Below are 18,513 nucleotides of genomic sequence, written 5' to 3'. Positions count from 1 at the left end.
CAGGATCGGAGGCAGGCAGGGTTCAGCAACGGGAGGTCAGAACTTTTCCTACAGCAGAGGGACTAGTCAATAATCTGTGGTCAAAAAACAGGCAGGATCAGAAAACTCTTTTGAACATGAAACAAGGCTTGAAAGCTGTGACTAAGGCAACAGAAGATATCGCACTGAGCTGGTGATGAACAGTTGTTTAAATGGGGAGCAACACAGTGCAGGTGAGGATAATGAGTAATCAGCACAGTAAAGGTGGAGCTTCAGGGCTGAAATCATGACAGTTCAATAACTGGTGAGAAGTACGCAGAAGCAGCTCAAAGACACAATAATATTTAATTTTTCTTTGGGATCAATAAAGTGTTTTTGAATTTTAGGCGGTTTTTAGTGTGGGAAAAGAAAACCATTTGTTTCAATAAAGGAGGCATCTCTCGGTTTCTATTCCAGGCACATCAAGCAGACGTGGGTTTTTTTCAGAAATGTCAGAGACTGGTACCACAGTGTAAATGTTTTTTAGCAAGACATGGATTTAAAGTATTTCTTTACAAAGTTGAAGCGATTACCTCTGAAAGTAAACAGACTCAGACTTGTTCTCAGGAATTAAAGCTCAACTTGAAATAATCAGACTAAACACAGTGAAATATGACACATTTGAATAGTTTTGGTAAAATATATTGGAGTCCCTTGAGATTTCTTTTTGGCTTTGTCTGTGTTGATGTACAGTAAATATCAAATAATTTGGACTGGTTGTGTATTTTGGGAGATTTTCAGTGCCTTTTGAACAGCAGGAGCAATGCTTTTAGCTTTTTACCTTTCCATTGAATCTGATTTAAAATTAATTTCAAGCTGCACTACCATTTCTGTACTGTAAATCTGGCATTTTGCATGTATGGTGCTATGGGCAAAACTGTTTTTGAATAATTTCAAATGACCTGTTCTAAAAATAAAACATGATTAGAATCAGTTTTGCTCTGTTTCAGGTCTGAGCTGGGGTTTAGTTCCTCCATGCTTGAATAATTCCTACACTCTCCACCCCCACACGCACCTATTTTTTCTATTAAAAACAGAGAAAGGTTGAATTTAACCGCTAAAACTGGCATTTAGATGATCATCAATTCTGAAAATCCATGCATTGTATATTTATGTATGACAATCATAGTTTTAATAGAATAAGAAAAATTTAAAATTGTTTGGTATCCCTTAAAGCAGTGGTCCCCAAACTACGGCCTGCGGGCCGAATCCGGCCCACCTCCACATTTGGTCCGACCCCCTGAACAATACCAGAGAGCATTTAGATTTTTTTCATATACCGTATTTTCCGGACTATAAGCCGCTTATATGTGAATTTTTCGTCAACCTCCAGGGGGCTTTTTAGCAAGAAGTTAATCATTGGAAGTCAAAATTGGAAATAAAAGAAAAAAGCGCCCATTAAAACAGAATTAGGTTTTAATAGGGAATTGAAATTTGAGAATATTGTTGATCAGTTAAATAGCATTGAGGGGAAAAAGAAGATTTTTCGTTTTTTTTAAATACTAGGATCATTATGAGAATTTGAGGTATATATATTAGGATCCAGTAGTGCAACAATAATGGATGCAAGCTGCCGTTGAGATCTCAAGAATAAGAAGAAGATGATACCCATTTTCATTTAGCACTTGCTAGTAGCAGACACGAAGGATCAGCACTTTTACTGTTACAGTTACCATTCGGAAACTACCGTAATCAGTTCAGCAACTTGGCAAATTTTTCTTTTTCAACCGGAGAAAAAGAGCAGTAGCAGCAGCCCCCCTCTGCTGCTACTGCATCGTTGTGGAAAACCTGGAGCGGCAGAGATATCTGCCTCTTATATGTGCATGTTTACTGGTTTAAAAAAAAAAACAAAAAAAACATTGGGGTTGTGGCTTATAGTCCGGTGCGGCTCATAGTTCAGAAAATACGGACTATAATCCTTCCTGGATTTTTTTCTGTGAAGAACCCAGAGAGGGTTATTTGATTGTGCTTTCTGGAAAACAATAATTTTTTACATTTAGGCACTCCTGCAAACGTCACACTTATTCTGTTACAAACTGACCCCCCCCCCCACCAGAGAAGGGAAAAGTTATGTGGCCCTCACAGGAATAAGTTTGGGGACCCCTGCCTTAAAGCTTCATGTTTGTATGCCCAAAGGAAACAAAATTAAGAAACCCTCCAAAGTTTTGTCATAAATCTAGTTTCAGTTGTCAATAGTGAGTCATATCAGCTGTTGCAGGAAAAATATACAACTTGTATTTACTTTTTGTTTTTAAATTTATACTTTGTGAAGTTGTGTTTGGCCAGTAGTCCAGACCTGGACACCAGGCACTGTTGTGTAGAGACAGGGATTCTGAAGAAATCTCAGCTCACAACAACTAAAACTGGAAACCGAAGCCACGTGACATGGCTTTGACTCCTCAAACTGCCTAATAAATCATCATGATGGAATGATAAGCAATCTGCACAGGCTCATAGTACTTTGGAAAACCATCAACTTTCATCACAGTCCAGCCGTCGTACATCTTCATTTAAAACGTATAACTTTTTTTGTTGTACTTTTTTTAGAACAGGTACATATAAAGTCTGAACTGTAACAAGACGTTTTTATTCCACAAACTAAAGAACTAGAAGGACAACAGAGACAGATTAGACCATACAGATAAGTCCTACCTCTCTCCTTTGATATTTCTATAAATATAAAGCTGTGCAGAAGGAAAGCATTTTAAAATGTTTGCTGTAGCAGAAAAGAGACTGGAGCGACTGAAATCTGGTCTTTCTCTACAAGTCTGAATCGATTCTGATCCTCCATTACTGATATCAACATTGCCACAGTAAAATTCAAACCTCTTCAGACACTTACAGGGGGACAATATTGGTTGCACTCGATTTTATTTTGAGGTGTCTGAACAAATAGCATGTCTCACTTTAGATTTTTTTTTTAACAGATTGTTTGCAAATACGTCGTTTTTGTTCCACTTCATAATTTTCTGCTTTGGGTTGGTGTGTCAGAAAATCCTGATAAGGGTTTGTGTTTGTAATATGTTTATGTAAAATCCTACCACTTGGTTTTTGTGACACAGATGCTTCAGAATCAAATGTACCATTTTAAAAATAGGTGTTGAAACCCTTGGTGTTGGGTTATTATGGCCATCATTTAGCTATTATCAGAATTAGATCTGTTCTAGGATGAGATTCTGTGAAATCTCGGTTCACCTTAAATTATTACTCTTCTGTTTTCTAGGGAGCTTCCGTAAAAAAGGCAAAGACCAGAGCACAGAGCGAGACTTCTTCATGAGGATGAAATGCACAGTGACCAACAGAGGACGCACCGTAAACCTCAAGTCAGCAAGCTGGAAAGTAAGTCTTGGATGGACATGAGACAATAGACTGGCATTCAAACCGATTCCATCGTAAAAGCCGCAGGAGGCTAAATGTTCTTATATTCCCATCCTCTCCAGGTGCTGCACTGCACCGGCCAACTTAAGATGTACGACAGCTGCCCATCGCGGGTTCTCTGCAGCTACAAGGAGCCTCCGCTCACCTGCGCCGTCCTGATGTGCGAACCCATCCCGCACCCGTCCAACATCGATGCGCCGCTGGACAGCAGGACGTTCCTGAGCCGACACAGCATGGACATGAAGTTCAGCTACTGTGATGAAAAGTAAGCAGGCACCACTATAGCAGTAACGCCGCTCATCATGTGTGTTTTTCTGAGCCGACACCAAAATAAGAATCCTTAAATACCTCTACCAACTGCAGGACTGAAGTGTTTCCAGTGTGTAGTTGACTGTATAAAACCTCTTTTTACTTGCAAGAGTTCGTAACTCTTTTTAGGCTGAAAACTTTTTGGGTACTTAAAATTCAGAGTGACTTCACAACCAGCTACCTGCATGTGGACGATAGCTTGTGTAACAAACCAATGGGTTCTACTGGATGAGACATCGCTCCCTCTCCATTCATTTTCTATGGAACTTGTGCAATGAGTGACAACTGCTTGCCCTCTTTCAGTCAAGTGACTGGTGAAATTCATACATGTGAAGTTTCGAGTTTGTATGCATAGATGCGCACATGCAGGCTAAGCTGCAAAACACAAGAAAGTTGAAAAATATCTAGCTTTTGTTGCTGTTGCAATCCAGTGTGTTAGGTTGACCCTAACTGCTGGAAAACTTTCACTGTCGCTCTTTGTTTGTTGATCCCATAACACGTCGAAATCGGCATTTCTCTTGGCGTACCAAGCAGTCATCTCAGATGTCCGGATCAGTCTTGGAGAGAAACTTCCAGTGCGTCACATTTCAACTTTGCGTTATTTACAACTTACAAGTTCAAAACTATTTTCTTGATGGTCACTAGAGCTAAGGAAAACAAACAACATTTCTTAATGAAAACACTATTAAAAATATAAACAAGGGCACAGTGCAACCTTTTAGTGTACTGTAATCTATAAAAAAGAGCTGCCTTTTTGCTACACTTGAAGATGAAGATGGGAAGCAAAGCTACATCAAACTATAATGTGGAACTGCAGGAAAAACAAAAAAAGCAAATTGTTAATGCATGTTACCATGAGAAAAGCCTACCAAGGTTTGCTTAAAAAAAAAAACTTGTTCTAAAATTAAAATCACACATTTTTGTCTCATGAAGTGAAAAATTTATCTGCAAAGCAAACTTATTTGCCTGACATTTTTTTTGACTCAAAGTTTTGCTTGTGATTCTCACATGACGTCGGGGGCAGGGCCTAAAATCGCAACAAAAAATTTCTGATGTGTGCAAATACGTTTGTTTGGCAAATAACTAAGTTCACGAGACAAAAATTAGTTATTTAATTTACAAAGGTTTTTTAAACAAAATGTTTTGTTTTAAAAAAATAAATCATTACAATTCCAAAAGTTATTAGAATTTTATTTTACTTAACTGAGGTTAGTTTTTTTTTCCATTGAATAATTGGGGAAAAAAATAAACTTCATATTCTGTGAACCAAACTTACTTGAAGTCTGGATTGAATTTTTTCCCCTTCATTAATGACACACTTTTATTACATATATTATATCTATCATGGTAGTTCAGGGTGAGTTATTTTTAATTCCAAATGAATATTCTTGTTGGATTTTTAAGTGCTATTCTCCTTCAAGATACATTTACCTAATGCTACAATAAATGCCTCTAGAATAAATACCTCTCTGCTTAAACTGCTATTCCTTTAGAAATGAAGCAGAAACAATACAACATTCAACGTTTTGCAGCAAAGGACATTAGAAGACATATATCCATTATGGAGTTGATGGGTTTTGGAAGGATGATGTGCCCCCTATTGCATAAGCAATACTGAAGAATGACTGCTATTATTAATGCTACAGGGAAGAAGCTTTTTAGTTATCTTGCTTTGCTAGCAAAATCGATAGCTAGCAGCTAGCTAATAGCACAACAACAGCCTAATGTCTGTATGATAAAAATACTGAATCGATAGATAATGGTTTTTCCTCACCTGGCTGTCTCCTCCCACTCAGTAGTTCTTCAGAGAAAGGCAGACGCAGAGGCCTGTCTGTGTCTGTTGTATGTCATTACCTCTCTGGTTAAACCGCTACTCCGTGCTGAAGCAGAAACGATACAACGTTCAACGTTTCCCATCATCTGACAAGTAGCATGTCTACTCCACTTTATTCGCTAATTATTCACCAAAAACTTTTTTTTTAAATCACCAAAAACAGTTCTGTAATCTGGAACGTTCGCTATGTTGAGCTCCAGTTAGCCGCCTTATCTCACTGTGCAAGAGGCAATTGCGTTGTGCGTCACGGGCAAAAGGTCAAAGGTAACAAGGTGACCGGAGGACTAAAAACCCCGACACAAAACCAAATAATTTTAGTACATGTTATGTGTCAGAAGAGCGCTTAGGAAATACCCCAAAAAAAAAATTTACCAAAAGGGCACTTGGAGGCAAGAAGCAAAAGGGGTAGGTGCTCAAGCCCCCTGAGTCCTCCCCTCTGCACGTGCCTGCCTAACCCTTCCCATGGGCAGTCATATGACTGCAAAGGTGTCCAGGTCCTGGAACACCACCCTACATCATCCGAAAAATACAGTAATGTGGAAAGACATTTCCAGGGAAGGCGCTACATTAGCTGCTGCATCAAGATTAAAGTTACATCTTACATGCCCGATGTTGAGAAGCTGTCCAGTGATGTCTGTAAACAGAAGTGACATTAAACACGTAAGAACATAATCCTGTCTTAGGCACATATATTTAGTAACAAAGTGATTTTTATAAATTGATCTTTGTAAGTATATAGAATGACACTTTGTGATAGTGTTTTGTTGCTCAAGTCCGAGGATGGTTGTGACAGGTCTATCACATGTGAGTGGGAGTCAGCAGTCAGACAGGGGAAGCCCATAACACTCTACACACAATGTTCACAATGCAACTTATAACAAATACACACAACCATATGGACCCCAGCAGAACTAAAATACAGAATCGTTAAAATACTATGGTGGTCAACAGGTGCAAACGCTCAGCAAACACGAGAAAAACAAATACAACAAAAAAAAGATGCAAACAAAAAAGAGATGCAAAAGAATATATAAAAATAAGTGTTCCAGACCACTAGAACTTTGTGTCCTCATTCACAGGGTCTGCATCCTTTCAAGCTTATTCTTTCATGGGCTTGAGAAACGACCTGGTCTATGGAAGAGGGGTCCTGCAAAGGCAGAGAGCATTGCAGAGAGAATCTGTAGCCTTCAGCTAGCTGCCTAGCCTCCACCTCAGCGTTATGTTGCTTAGCAGCTGTGATACAACATGATTTATACAATGTTTGCAGGCATGAATGTAGATATATAAATCGCACATTTCTGCTCTGTTCATCAGTGCATCACCTATTTGCAATATTGCTCCAACGTTTTTGGAGATGTCTGCAGACTTGGGTCCGTTTTTCTTCCTTCGCCGCTCTGTGATTCACATTGTCATGGTTGCTAAGCAACATAACGCCAAGGTAGAGGCTAAGCAGCTAGCTGAAAGCTACAGTTTCTCTCTACAGGTCGTCGAGGACCCAAGGATGCAAAACCTGTCTTCGGACACAGCTGTTCTTTGTTCGACTCCCCCTAGTGGTCGGGATCACTTCTGTTTTCAGCATTTTTTTGTTTGCATTTCTTTTTTGTTGCATGTGTGTGTCTGTGTGTCTCGTGTTTGCTGGTTGTTTGTACCTGTCAGTCACCGTAAAATACAGTGCTGAAAGTAAATATACCTTCAAATACTGGTGTCTGTAAGTTCCAGTATTTTTACAGTAAATGTACTTTTACTACTGCATTCACTTTATGAGTAAGCTACTGCAAAGAAAACTATAATGCTACCTTTTAAAATACACTCTTAGTTTTACGATAGAACATTAATGCCCAACCCAGTGTAGGCTTCTTAGAAGTGTTAAAATTGGTGCGGTTCTAAAATACATAATCTGATAATCAGAACTTCATAACACAAAAGAGGATGCGATAAGTAACCTTCAGAACAAATTTTTTATTTAAAGACCTCAAACCAGATATACATCCAGTATATTCAAACATTCAAAACGAATAACACATAACCATTCCTCAGAGAACTGGTAAAAAATAGGCCTTCAAAGTCAATATATAGTTTCACTAACACTGGAATAAAAATTGAAGACTTTCAGTTTACAGCGACAAACTGGGTTTAACTCATTAATTTCTACAATCTTAAGAACATAAAACACAGTTCTTAAACAAATATCCATGCTGTGGGTATCACTAAACAAATCAAAGAAAAAGGACTTCCAAAATATAAAATTCAACATGGCTGAAATAATGTGGAATTCTAGAATCAACTGGGTTTTAAAATGTTAACTATTAATGGTTTTCAAGAGTTCAAGTGACACTTACTTTATTAGATGCAGATGAAGGCACCATCCAACATGGAAAAAGACAAGACAATATAATTTAGATCCTAAATGATATGGAAACAGAAATATTTCAAAGAAAAGACAACAAAAGGACAACAACTAACCTGAATGAGATTAGTTAATTTATAAGAAGAGGAATAATTAAAAATCTTTTGACTCGTTTTATTTTCTCTTCTGCCCGGATTCATTTAAGTCATCATTGTATCAGCTGAACCATAAAGACAAGACAAAACGTTTCTCCAAGTCCAAAACATAAACAACATTTATTTGACAAACAAATAATGAAACTGACAGAACACCACGACAAAATGTTACGGGGAACCATTTCACCGCCGCACTGTTCCCCGGAGATAGCGTCACGGAAAAATCCCGTAGCGATCTGAAAGCTAAGTTCTGGGTTCCATACTTTTAAAGGGAGGGCGTGTTTCCTTTCTCTGCTGTATTCAAATTAGGGGAGTGTCCTTAGCTAAGTTCATTTTAAATGTAGTTAACTATGTTCCAGTAAAAACCTGTTTCTAAGATCAAAGAAGTGTTTTCTTTTGAATGAAGACAGATGTTTTTTATGACCCTGTCCCGAGAGGAAGCTCTACGCTGCTGGCAGGACCAGATTGTTTTACACCAGCTGTTAAATCCAAGTTATTTTTAATTCAACTTAGTGTATAATGTTTCAATAAAAATATCCTACATAAGAGATTACTCTAATTGAACCATGGATATAATTTGAAGTGAATTTCCTTATTTTGAAACACCATTAATTTTATCTAATATTGAACATATGGTTAAGTTTTTACAACTAGCTTATTTCAAATGTATTTTTCTTAACAGATGCCACTCAAAGTCCATCAGGTTTTTGATGAGGGTAGAAACCTGCACATTTACTGTCTTGCTTTTTCTTTTGAATGGTCTTTCCTGTCTTTTTGGATTCCATCTTCCCATGACCGGCTTTTGTGCTCCTTTCTGGGTCAATCCCAATAAAGCGTCTAAAAAACACAATCAAATATGGGAAAATTCCTCAGAATATAAATAGTGTGGCATTCTGAAGACAGCTGGTATAATATATAAATAAAGCTGTTTTTAATTACGTAAAGAGAAAACATCACCACTTTTGTCAAATGTTAAGCATAACTTGCTTTAAAACTTTAAAAACATGTCATTGTAATTTGCTCATTGTAAAAAAAATTTATAGGAATGGTTTTACTGTTGAATGAACTCCAGTCTTGGCTGCCTCATGTTGATATTGGGTGTTGAAGGTGTAGAACAGGGGTCCCCAAACTACGGGCCGGATCCGGCCCGCCTCCACATTTGGTCCAGCCCCCTGAACAATACCAGAGAGCGTTCAGATTTTTTTTCATGTATTGTATTTTCTGGTTTATATGTGAATTTTTCTTCAGCCACCAGGGGGCTCTTTAGCAGGAAGTCTGTCCTGTAAACTGTGGGTGTTTTGTTTTGCATGGCGTATTGCTGCCATCTGTTGGACTTTTAGGGAACTGCTTGACTTTTATGTTATTTAATCAGTACGTTTTTTTGCTATTGGTAGAGCAGATGAACACACGTGTCTGTTATGAACGCCGCATTCCAGGTCGAGTTCTTCAAAGCAATGCCTGTAAGTAGCAGCTTATACTTCAAAACGAGCCTTTATTTAACATATGACAAAAAAGTTACTTGTTTATTGAATTAGTTTTGGAAATACCTGTGGGCGATTTGATTATGTGCTACATCATTGCTAACTAGCAGGCTACTAAAATTTCTTAGGTCATTATGTAGCATTGCAGCTCATAGCATTCTGAGGTAGCTGTTGTATCAGTTGTACTTCTAATGTATGTATCTGAATGTAAAACACTTTTGTAAGCTGCTATGAGCTCATCCTGAGTTGTTTGTGTTTTGACAGTTTCACTCCATTCTACATAGAAATAAAGGAAGAACTAATTAATCCTGAATCGTGTGAAAGGAGTTTGGCTGATGGTTAGTTTTGGTACAAGACACCTTAGCGAGACCATTAGAAAGTGAATCATTGGAAGTTAAAATTGGAAATAAAAAAACGTGCCCATTAAAACGGAATTAGGTTTTAATAGGGAATTGAAATTTGAGAATATTGTTGATCAGTTAAATAGCATTGAGGGAAAATGCTATTTAACAGTTTTTTAAATAATACTGTGATCATTATGAGAATTTGAGGTATAGATATTAGGATCCAGTAGATGGCAGTAGTGCAACAATAATGGATGTAAGCTGTAATAAACCAAGTCCTTAATTGAAACATAAAAGAAATCATTTTATTGGTAAGTATGTAAAATGATCATCATAAAGAATGTCTACTCTGCCAGGTAAAGTAAAAGCAAGAATTTTAAACTCCTCAATTGCCGTGCAAGTCACATCAATGTTGAAAACTGTAGGCTGGATTAATGTACAGAAGTTGTGCACTGAAGGTGCAAAGTACCATTAAAAGCTACCTTGGATGATCTTGTGATCACTGATGGTGAAGTGTCTTTGGCGCTGCTCTTGTTTCCAAAAACGCAGGAGGAAGGGCTGTCCTGGTTCCACACCAATGAGAAAGGCTTCAACACTGGCTTGCATCTTTGACATAATGACAAAAAGACAAATAATAAAAATTATTAAATATATTTAGCAGTACAGCTACATTCAGACAGCAAACAAACCCAATGAGAAAGTGCTTCTACAAAGAAGTAGGATCATTAGAATAATCACATATCGGAACAAATCTGACAACATGGTCCACAGTTTGACACGAGCTGTTTTGGGTTCTTCTTGTGGCCTTTGGATGTAGGACGAAGCACATGAACCAACAGAAGAATGTCTGGTTTTCCCAGCCTGGAGGAACAACAGGATAAATAGCAGACACATTAGGATAATAAATAAACATTTTAAAGAGAAGTGTGAGCAAAACTAACCAAAATACTTTGTCCACCCGGTTTACCCTGGAGAGCATTTTACACCACCTACAACATAAACCATAAAAATGTCAGAAATAATTACCATGAACACAGCTCAGACATTAGGCATTATAGAAATTAGTCAGCTTATAGAAACATTCTGGACAACATTTCTTCTGCCAACCTGTCAGAAGAAATGTGTTGAAGTCATCATAACAAACTTCAGTCACCAACTGACGTACTGACTGAAAAAAAGAGGCAGCCAATATGTCATTATTTATTATCATTATTATTTATAGAGACAAAAACATTTTGGCTTAGCTTTGATCACATAGATCAAAGTTAATACAGCGCCCCCTAACGTGAGTTTGGGAAAACCGTAGGTCGTAGAGATCTGAAAATCGGTACGTAGGTAGAGCTCCCCAAATCAAGAAAAAAGTTTCTTGGAGGTACCCTCTAAATGCGCAGAGAGGCGGCCATTTTGGGTCAAAAGTCAAATTTTGGCCATTTTTCACTTTTACTCATGTTGAACTTTAACGAACTCCTCGAGTTTTCAACCGATCGGCTTCATTCTTAGTCAGAATGCAGTAAAGGCATTGGGTTTGAAGAGTTATCAATAAAATTGACTTTTTGTATATGTTCAGAGCAGAGCGGCGAACGTGGTGTACTCGACTAAACAAACGAAGCGCTATAACCTTCTAATAAAAAGGTTAATTGGCACCAATCTTGGTATGAGGGATCCTGGTTGGATGCCTGACGATCCTATGTTGTCATCGTTTGACCTCACCTAAGCCCCGTCCCCTCAGAACAGGAAGTGTCTTTTTTTACTTGGAAAGATCCAGCTTTGGCTCTCTTGATCTAATCAAGATGATCTTGTGTAAGATGACTGATAACAAGTTGGTCTCACTTGCTTTAAAGCACCAAGAGTTTTCAGTGGAGGGTGTGGCCATGGTGGCGCAGCGAAGGCAGAGGTCATGCTGCTGCCATATGTTTGGCTCTAGATTCCACATGTTTCAGCCAGGGGTGAAAGTAGTTTTAAATTCTTGGAGGTACTATGACAAAAAATTATATATATATAAGTATATATATATATGTATATATATATATATGTATATATATATATATAATGAATCAGTTTCTGTGCTGATTAATTTTTTTGCGAAGCGATAAAAGCTGGGTAGCTCTTGAATTGCTACAAAATGAAGCTGTATTTCCCTCAGCCCACTGGCTTCAATGTTGACACCTTGAGAAGCCAAGCCAAGCCAAGCCAATTCTGAACATCATGACATGGAGTCATCCCAGTTTTCCATGTCTGGCATGTAACTGTTCATTTTAGCTTTTAGACTGGTTATATTGATCCTGTGTCCAGACAGGGATAATCAGTAGGCCTAGCATCATGACCTGTTTGTTCTGAAGATCCTGCAGCTTCCACTTCGTCTTCCTAACATGGCGCCGCCTCACCCTGACTCTCATACTGATAGGAGGAACCACAGAGCTCTGTTAAGTTAAAAGCACATCTTCTGAAGTTGGGATATTTTTCCAGAGGAATCACCTCAAACCAGATGTTGGACTGGATTTTATTTCAATGTCATTTGCTAATATTAGCTCCTCATTTTCAACAGTGGAGTTATAAAGGTTGAAAAATGTTATCATTTTGGAGAAAGTCTAATCAACATCAATATTTCCACTAAATAAGAGGCAAAAAATGTGTTTGATAAAAGAAAAGACTCAGACTCTGAGCCTGACAGCACCAAACAATTTTTAATATTAAACAATTAATTTAATTTCACATAATTATCGCGGTAGAAGCCATTTGTTTGTTAAATACTTAATGAAACATTTACCGTGTTTGATGTTTGTTTTGAATGATGTGATACTCATAGACGAACGAGATAATCAGTCCAAGTTTGTCATTTATTGAATGTTCAGAAACTACAGCGGCTGTGATGCGCCAAGACAAAGGTAAACAAAGGTAAAACAACCCGAACAGGTGATCAACTAAACCTTTTTACTCTCAGTCTCTCTTTGTCTTTTGAGCACACCCGTTGACAAGCCGACCAGCGATTACGTTAAAAACATAATATTAGTCCATTACGATATTAGGTTTGCAGGCTTGATATTGTCATGCTTTTGGTTTCCGGTGCGATGGAGGCGTGTGGGTAGTGAAGATACACGACAAAAAAGAAGGGTCTCTTGCATGAACTTTACTTATTCCAGCAACAATGAGTTACAATGGCAACTGAGCTGTTTCAACGCAAGAACTGTGTGGTTTCCGGCCTCTAGCTCTGGCACAGATGGCATTTAGCAATGTCCGGGCAGTGAGCAGTGAGAGCAATGGCCAACGACAACATGAATACCCAATCTCACGATACTAGCCTTGCCTCCAGAGCTGTGTTGCATTCGCTGATCTAACTTAGGCTCGGAGAACTAAAATACAAAACCAAGCTTAAAGTCTAATAAAGTTTAACCTTCCTTACACTACCCCCCCCTTTTAGGAATACTGAGTCCCTTCAGTACAGGTTACACAACCAAAATTGGGAAAGACGTAGTAGTTATAATAACTTACCGTATTTTCCGCACTTTAAGGCGCACCTAAAAACCTTCAATTTCCTCAAAAGCCGACAGTGCGCCTTATAATCCAGTGCGCCTTATATATGGACCAATATTGAGCCACAACAGGTCTAGCAACTACGGTAAGCAGCCGCCGACTTCATTTTCCCCTGTAGAAGAAGTGCGCGGTGCATGCTGGGATAGTTGTCAGAACGCTGGTTTGTTTATAAAGTTTGATAATAAATTTAAAGCCAGGGGGGTGGAGGGTCTGGGGAAGAGAGACAGAGACTGCGACGGCAGCGTGTCGGTTGATCTGTGTTACCCAGAAAGCAGTTGGGCACAATATCGCAACACCGTGAGTGAAACAATAGCTGGGGCAGCCTACTATATAAAGTACTCAGGGACCTCTTCTTTCCAAATGTGGATGTGTAATAATAGAGTAAGGCAACCCAAACTGTAGCGTCTATTCTATGCGCCTTTTTTCATATATAAGTCCTTATATATGAAGGCCTTATATATGAAAAAAGTTTCAAAATGGGCCATTCATTGAAGGTGCGCCTTATAATCCGGTGCGCCTTATAGTGCGGAAAATACGGTAACTACTGAAAAGTGTATGGTATAAGGGCAATAAAACACAACCCAAATCATTTAAATTCTCTAATTGTAACATTTAACTAACTCACTAACTTAACTAGTGCCTAAATCTCTGTGGTCTATTGACTAGATGACCACTAGATGTTTTAACAGTCTTTTCTGATGTGTTTGGATTCTGTTGTCTTCCATTTGGCTGGCATCCTGGATCCTTGGGCTGGAGGTCTTTATCCTGATCTTCTGGCAGTGGTAGTATGCGAACCAGCGGAACATCCTCTTCATTTGATTGGAATTCTTGGCCTTGGCAATTCTCCAGCAGTCTGTTTCTTTGACGTAAAACCCAGACTGATATCACGTCACTGTCATATGACTTGAGACGATCGTGGTGCTTCACTGTGCTGCGCTTGGGACCTTGTAATTCAGACAGTACAGGACCATGGCGAGCTGCAATGATTAACGGGCCTTTCCATCGTTTCTGAAGCTTAGGGCTTAACCCTTTTTTTGCATCATCTTTGACAAACACCAGGTCTCCTACACTGTAGAAGTGTTCTTTGACCCAGGTCATGGACCTTTTTCTGCCGCTCTTGTGCAGTGCGGAGTTGGTCTCTTGCCAGGTCATGTGTTTCTTTTAAGCTTTCTTCCAGATTGTAGAGGAAATCTGCAGATTCCTGWGCATCGACCTTGAGTTTTGCAGTGCCAGACTGAATGTCTTGTGGTTGGTGAACTTCCCTGCCAAACATAAGCCTATTGGGTGTGAACCCTGTCACTGCGTGTCATGAGCTGCGATAAGCTACTGTGAGTAGTGGCAGCTGTTTGTCCCAGTTCTTTTGGTCCTGGTTCACATAACATTCAAGCATTTTCAATAAGGTCCTATTGAACCATTCTACTTGTCCATTGGAGGAAGGATGGTAAGGGGTAGTCCTGGCCTTAGTGATCTGCTGGAACTTGCATACATTCCAATACAGGGAACTATCAAAATTACAGCCTTGATCTGTGTGTAGCTCGTGCGGAGCTCCAAACCTGGCAATAAAGTCGTAGACTAGCTTCCTTCCAGTCGTTCGTTGAACTGGTCAATAATAACAAGAATGTATTTGTTCCCAGTGCTGGACATGGGGAATGTCAAGATGTAGACAGTCCAGAGTTGCTCCAACTTGGTACCTTTGCAGTTTTGCTCTCTTTGCCAGGCCTGTGATCTTACATATGCTACAGCAGTGGTCCCCAACCTTTTTATTACCGCGGACCGGTCAAGACTTGGAAAAGTTTGCTGTGGCCCGGGGGGGTGGGGGTGTGTGTGTGTTGGAGGGTTATGGCATGATTCCAGGACTTCCTTCTGCATGGACGAGGGGACTAATATCAGCAAGTTTGGATGCTGGTGTCCAATTCTCTCCCAGGAATAATAGAGCACTTCTTGTCTCAGTGTAACTTGAGGCCAACAGAGCCAGAACTTTCTCACTGCAGGGCTCTCCAGTCCCACTTCATTTTTGGTAGAAGTGTCCTTGTTTTTTTTTCATTTATAAAGAGCAGTGGGAACATGGTCTGTTTTATGGAGTGTTGCCAGTTGCTCAGGGCCAAATGATTCAAGCCAATTGACTTCTGGCCATTCTGGTAGGGACACAGATGGTTGATCTCCTAATGTGTGCGATCCATCATTGGTGCTGCTTCTGGGCTGGATGTACCTTACAGCTGGAGGCATAACATCATCCACGTCATCTTCAAACTTGGCCCACTGAATGTGAATTTTTTGGCAGTACATGCACCCTTTACATGGCAGATGTGACAAGTTAATCCCTGCCTGGTAACAGTCACAGTACTCCACCTTTTCTCCTGGCATCCTCGACATTGCATCTGCATTACCATGTTGTTTTCCAGCTCGATGTTCAATTTGAAAGTTGTACTGGCTTAATCCTTCAAGCCAGCGAGCTAGTTGTCCTTCAGGACATTTGAACCTAAAAAGCCAGGTGAGACTGCCATGGTCTGTCCTAAGTAGAAACTTTCTACCTAGTAGATAGTGGCGAAAATGCCATGTGAAATGAACAAGTAATTCACAGCGAGTGACACAATACCTCTGCTGAGGTGGTGAAAGATGGCTACTAGCATAACTCAGAACTCGTTCCTCTCCCCATTGTACATGTGACAACACAGCACCGACACTGCTGTTTGAGGCATCCGTATCCAGAATGAACTTCCCATCAGCTTGGGGGTATCCCAACACTGGTGCATTGGTCAGTTTCTCTTTGAGCCATGTAAATGCAGACTGTTGCTCACCAGCCCATAGGAACACTGTTCCCTTTCTGAGAAGAGCATGGAGGGGGCTTGCCAGCTCCGCAAAATTGGGTACAAACTTCCGGTAATAGTTACACAGCCCAAGAAAGGTTTGTAGCTCTTGCAAGTTATTGGGGGAGTTCCACTGCTGTACATCCTTGATGAGGGCTGGGTTTCGACTGATTCCTTTGCCACTCACAATGTGACCCAAAAAGAGAACTTCTTCCTACAGCAGAATACATTTTGATGGTTTAAGCTTTAATCCATAGCTTTGGAACCTCTGAAAAACCTGCTCGAGCCAGTCCAAACTTTGGTCTACTCCATTTCCGATGACAATGACATCATTCAGGTAGATGAGAAGAGTTTCACACTGAAGGCCCCCCGAGAACGAGCTCCATTGCTCTCTGAAATGTACTTGGAGCGTTGCATAGTCCAAATGGCATTCGAGTGTATTCCCCATTTGGTGATGAATGCCGTCTTCTCTCGATCTTTACTATCCACTGCAATCTGCCAACAGCCAGATTGAAGGTCAAGTGTAGAGAACATTGTGACTCCACCCACAACATCAAGACATTATTCAATCTGGGGTAATGGATAAGCATCCTTGATTGTTAGATTGTTCAGACAGAGGTAATCTATGCATCACATTACTCCTCCATCCTTTTTTCGAACTAGGACCACTGGGGAGGCCCACTCAGATGCTGATGGTGTGATTACACCTTCTGCCAGCATATTTTTAAGATGTGCTTCTTCCTCACCTTGAAATCCAAGAGGGGTTCTTCTCACAGGTTGACGCACAGGTCTGGCAGACCCGGTGTCAATTATTGTCTGTAACGGCGGATAAGTAGCCAAGGTCAGAGTCACTTTTAGCAAAGATGGATTGGTACGTGAGGAGCAGCTGAATGAACCGTTGTTTCTGTTCCCGACTGAGGGCCTCACTTATGGTAGCCACCAAACTTTGGAGGTGCTCCGGAATATCAGAGATTGTTACTACTCTCCCAACCACCAGTGATGGTGCAGTCCCTTCTGGATGGTTAGGCATTGCATTTGGTTTTAGTGCAATTGGGGGTAGAGGATAAACTTCAACTAGGAGTCCAAGACATACTGCTCTATGTAGAGCCACTCGCCTAGTTGAAAAATTGCACACTCTGATCGGCATCTTTGGCTTCATGGTGACAACAACAGTTCCAGAGGTTACATGGTTTGTAATGTTCAAGGGTTCCAATAACTCTGTAACCCCTGACTGTGGGTCCTCCACTTCACCCCACATGACTCATTCAGATTTGACTGGGATGATTGAGGTTTTTTCCAGAGTTACTCTAGGCACCCAATGAAAAATTTGCCTTGGGTATAGATGACAACATCATGGGCCTTCATCAGATCCAATTGAAGAAAGACAGAATCTCTTACAGGGGCTACATGCACTTTCCAGTCTATGGATTTGGACCTAATCTGGAAGGTCACTTTAAGTCCACGTTTAGCTTTCATGCCATCTCCAACTTCTGCATTTAGTAGGTAGGTATGATGTAGATCTGCGGGTGCAGGGTTACAGTTCAGGATTCACTGATACTGCTCCTCTGATATCACAGTTGTCTGAGCTCCAGTATCAGTTACGGCTTGCGTTGGGATGCCATTTAGGGTCAGAAGAATTTGCAGACTCCCACCCCTCTTTTTAGTGCAACCTGTCTGCCTTGTAGTTGGAAATCTGAGGCCATGGTTCCATCTGACTGCAGCCGGTTGTCTATTTACTTGTCACCATAGTTTCTTGTAGTCACAGAACTGGGAGCCCTAATGCAGTCCTTCCTAAAATGTCCTGTCTCTCCACACTTAAAACACGGGCCAGTTGTTCCACGATTTGGACTTGGAGTTTGAGAGCGCCCTCTGCTGGGTTGCATGTGCTGGTAATTTTGTTTTCTCTCTGTTACAGAGCTTTGGGCTGCCTTGGAGTTTTGGGATCCTACGCTTTTGGACTGGAAATTGGCAACCTGGAGCTGTAGGTTTCCCACAGTGCTAACAAGGATCTTCACTTGTTGGTGTTCCTGCTAAATTTGGGTTGTCTTGGAGTTTTATCGCAACCTGTGGGGTTTTTCATGTCTGGGAACGAGAATACGACCTGCTGAATGTGACAGGAAGCCAATCAAAAAGCGCGGTGATGTAAGAACAGAGGGGAATCCCAAACAGCTGACATATCGCGCAACTGAGTCCGGTGGATATCGGAGATATGTGGAAATGTTTATTATTAAATCTAAAGGTCATTATTATGTTTRTTCAGTTAAAAATGTTAACTATGAAAAAACATATTCACCTCCAAATCATAGTGC

At 40.1% G+C, this 18,513-nt stretch overlaps 1 protein-coding gene across 1 annotated transcript in view; it reads left to right on the top strand.

The window, feature by feature from the left end:
- Window positions 1-18,189, top strand: part of LOC103476622 (endothelial PAS domain-containing protein 1-like) — an 87,254-nt gene extending 69,065 nt beyond the window's left edge. The window contains exons 5-7 of the mRNA XM_008429098.2: window positions 3,242-3,357; window positions 3,459-3,661; window positions 18,120-18,189. Of these exons, the coding sequence (XP_008427320.2) occupies window positions 3,242-3,357; window positions 3,459-3,661; window positions 18,120-18,189 (389 nt within the window). The remainder of the gene's footprint in view (window positions 1-3,241; window positions 3,358-3,458; window positions 3,662-18,119) is intronic.
- The last annotated feature ends 324 nt before the right edge of the window (window positions 18,190-18,513 follow it).

Source organism: Poecilia reticulata, linkage group LG15, assembly GCF_000633615.1.
Source record: "Poecilia reticulata strain Guanapo linkage group LG15, Guppy_female_1.0+MT, whole genome shotgun sequence".
NCBI classification, from domain to species: Eukaryota; Metazoa; Chordata; class Actinopteri; order Cyprinodontiformes; family Poeciliidae; genus Poecilia; species Poecilia reticulata.
Note: the sequence above shows the minus strand (reverse complement) of the source record. Positions and strands in the feature narration are given on the sequence as shown.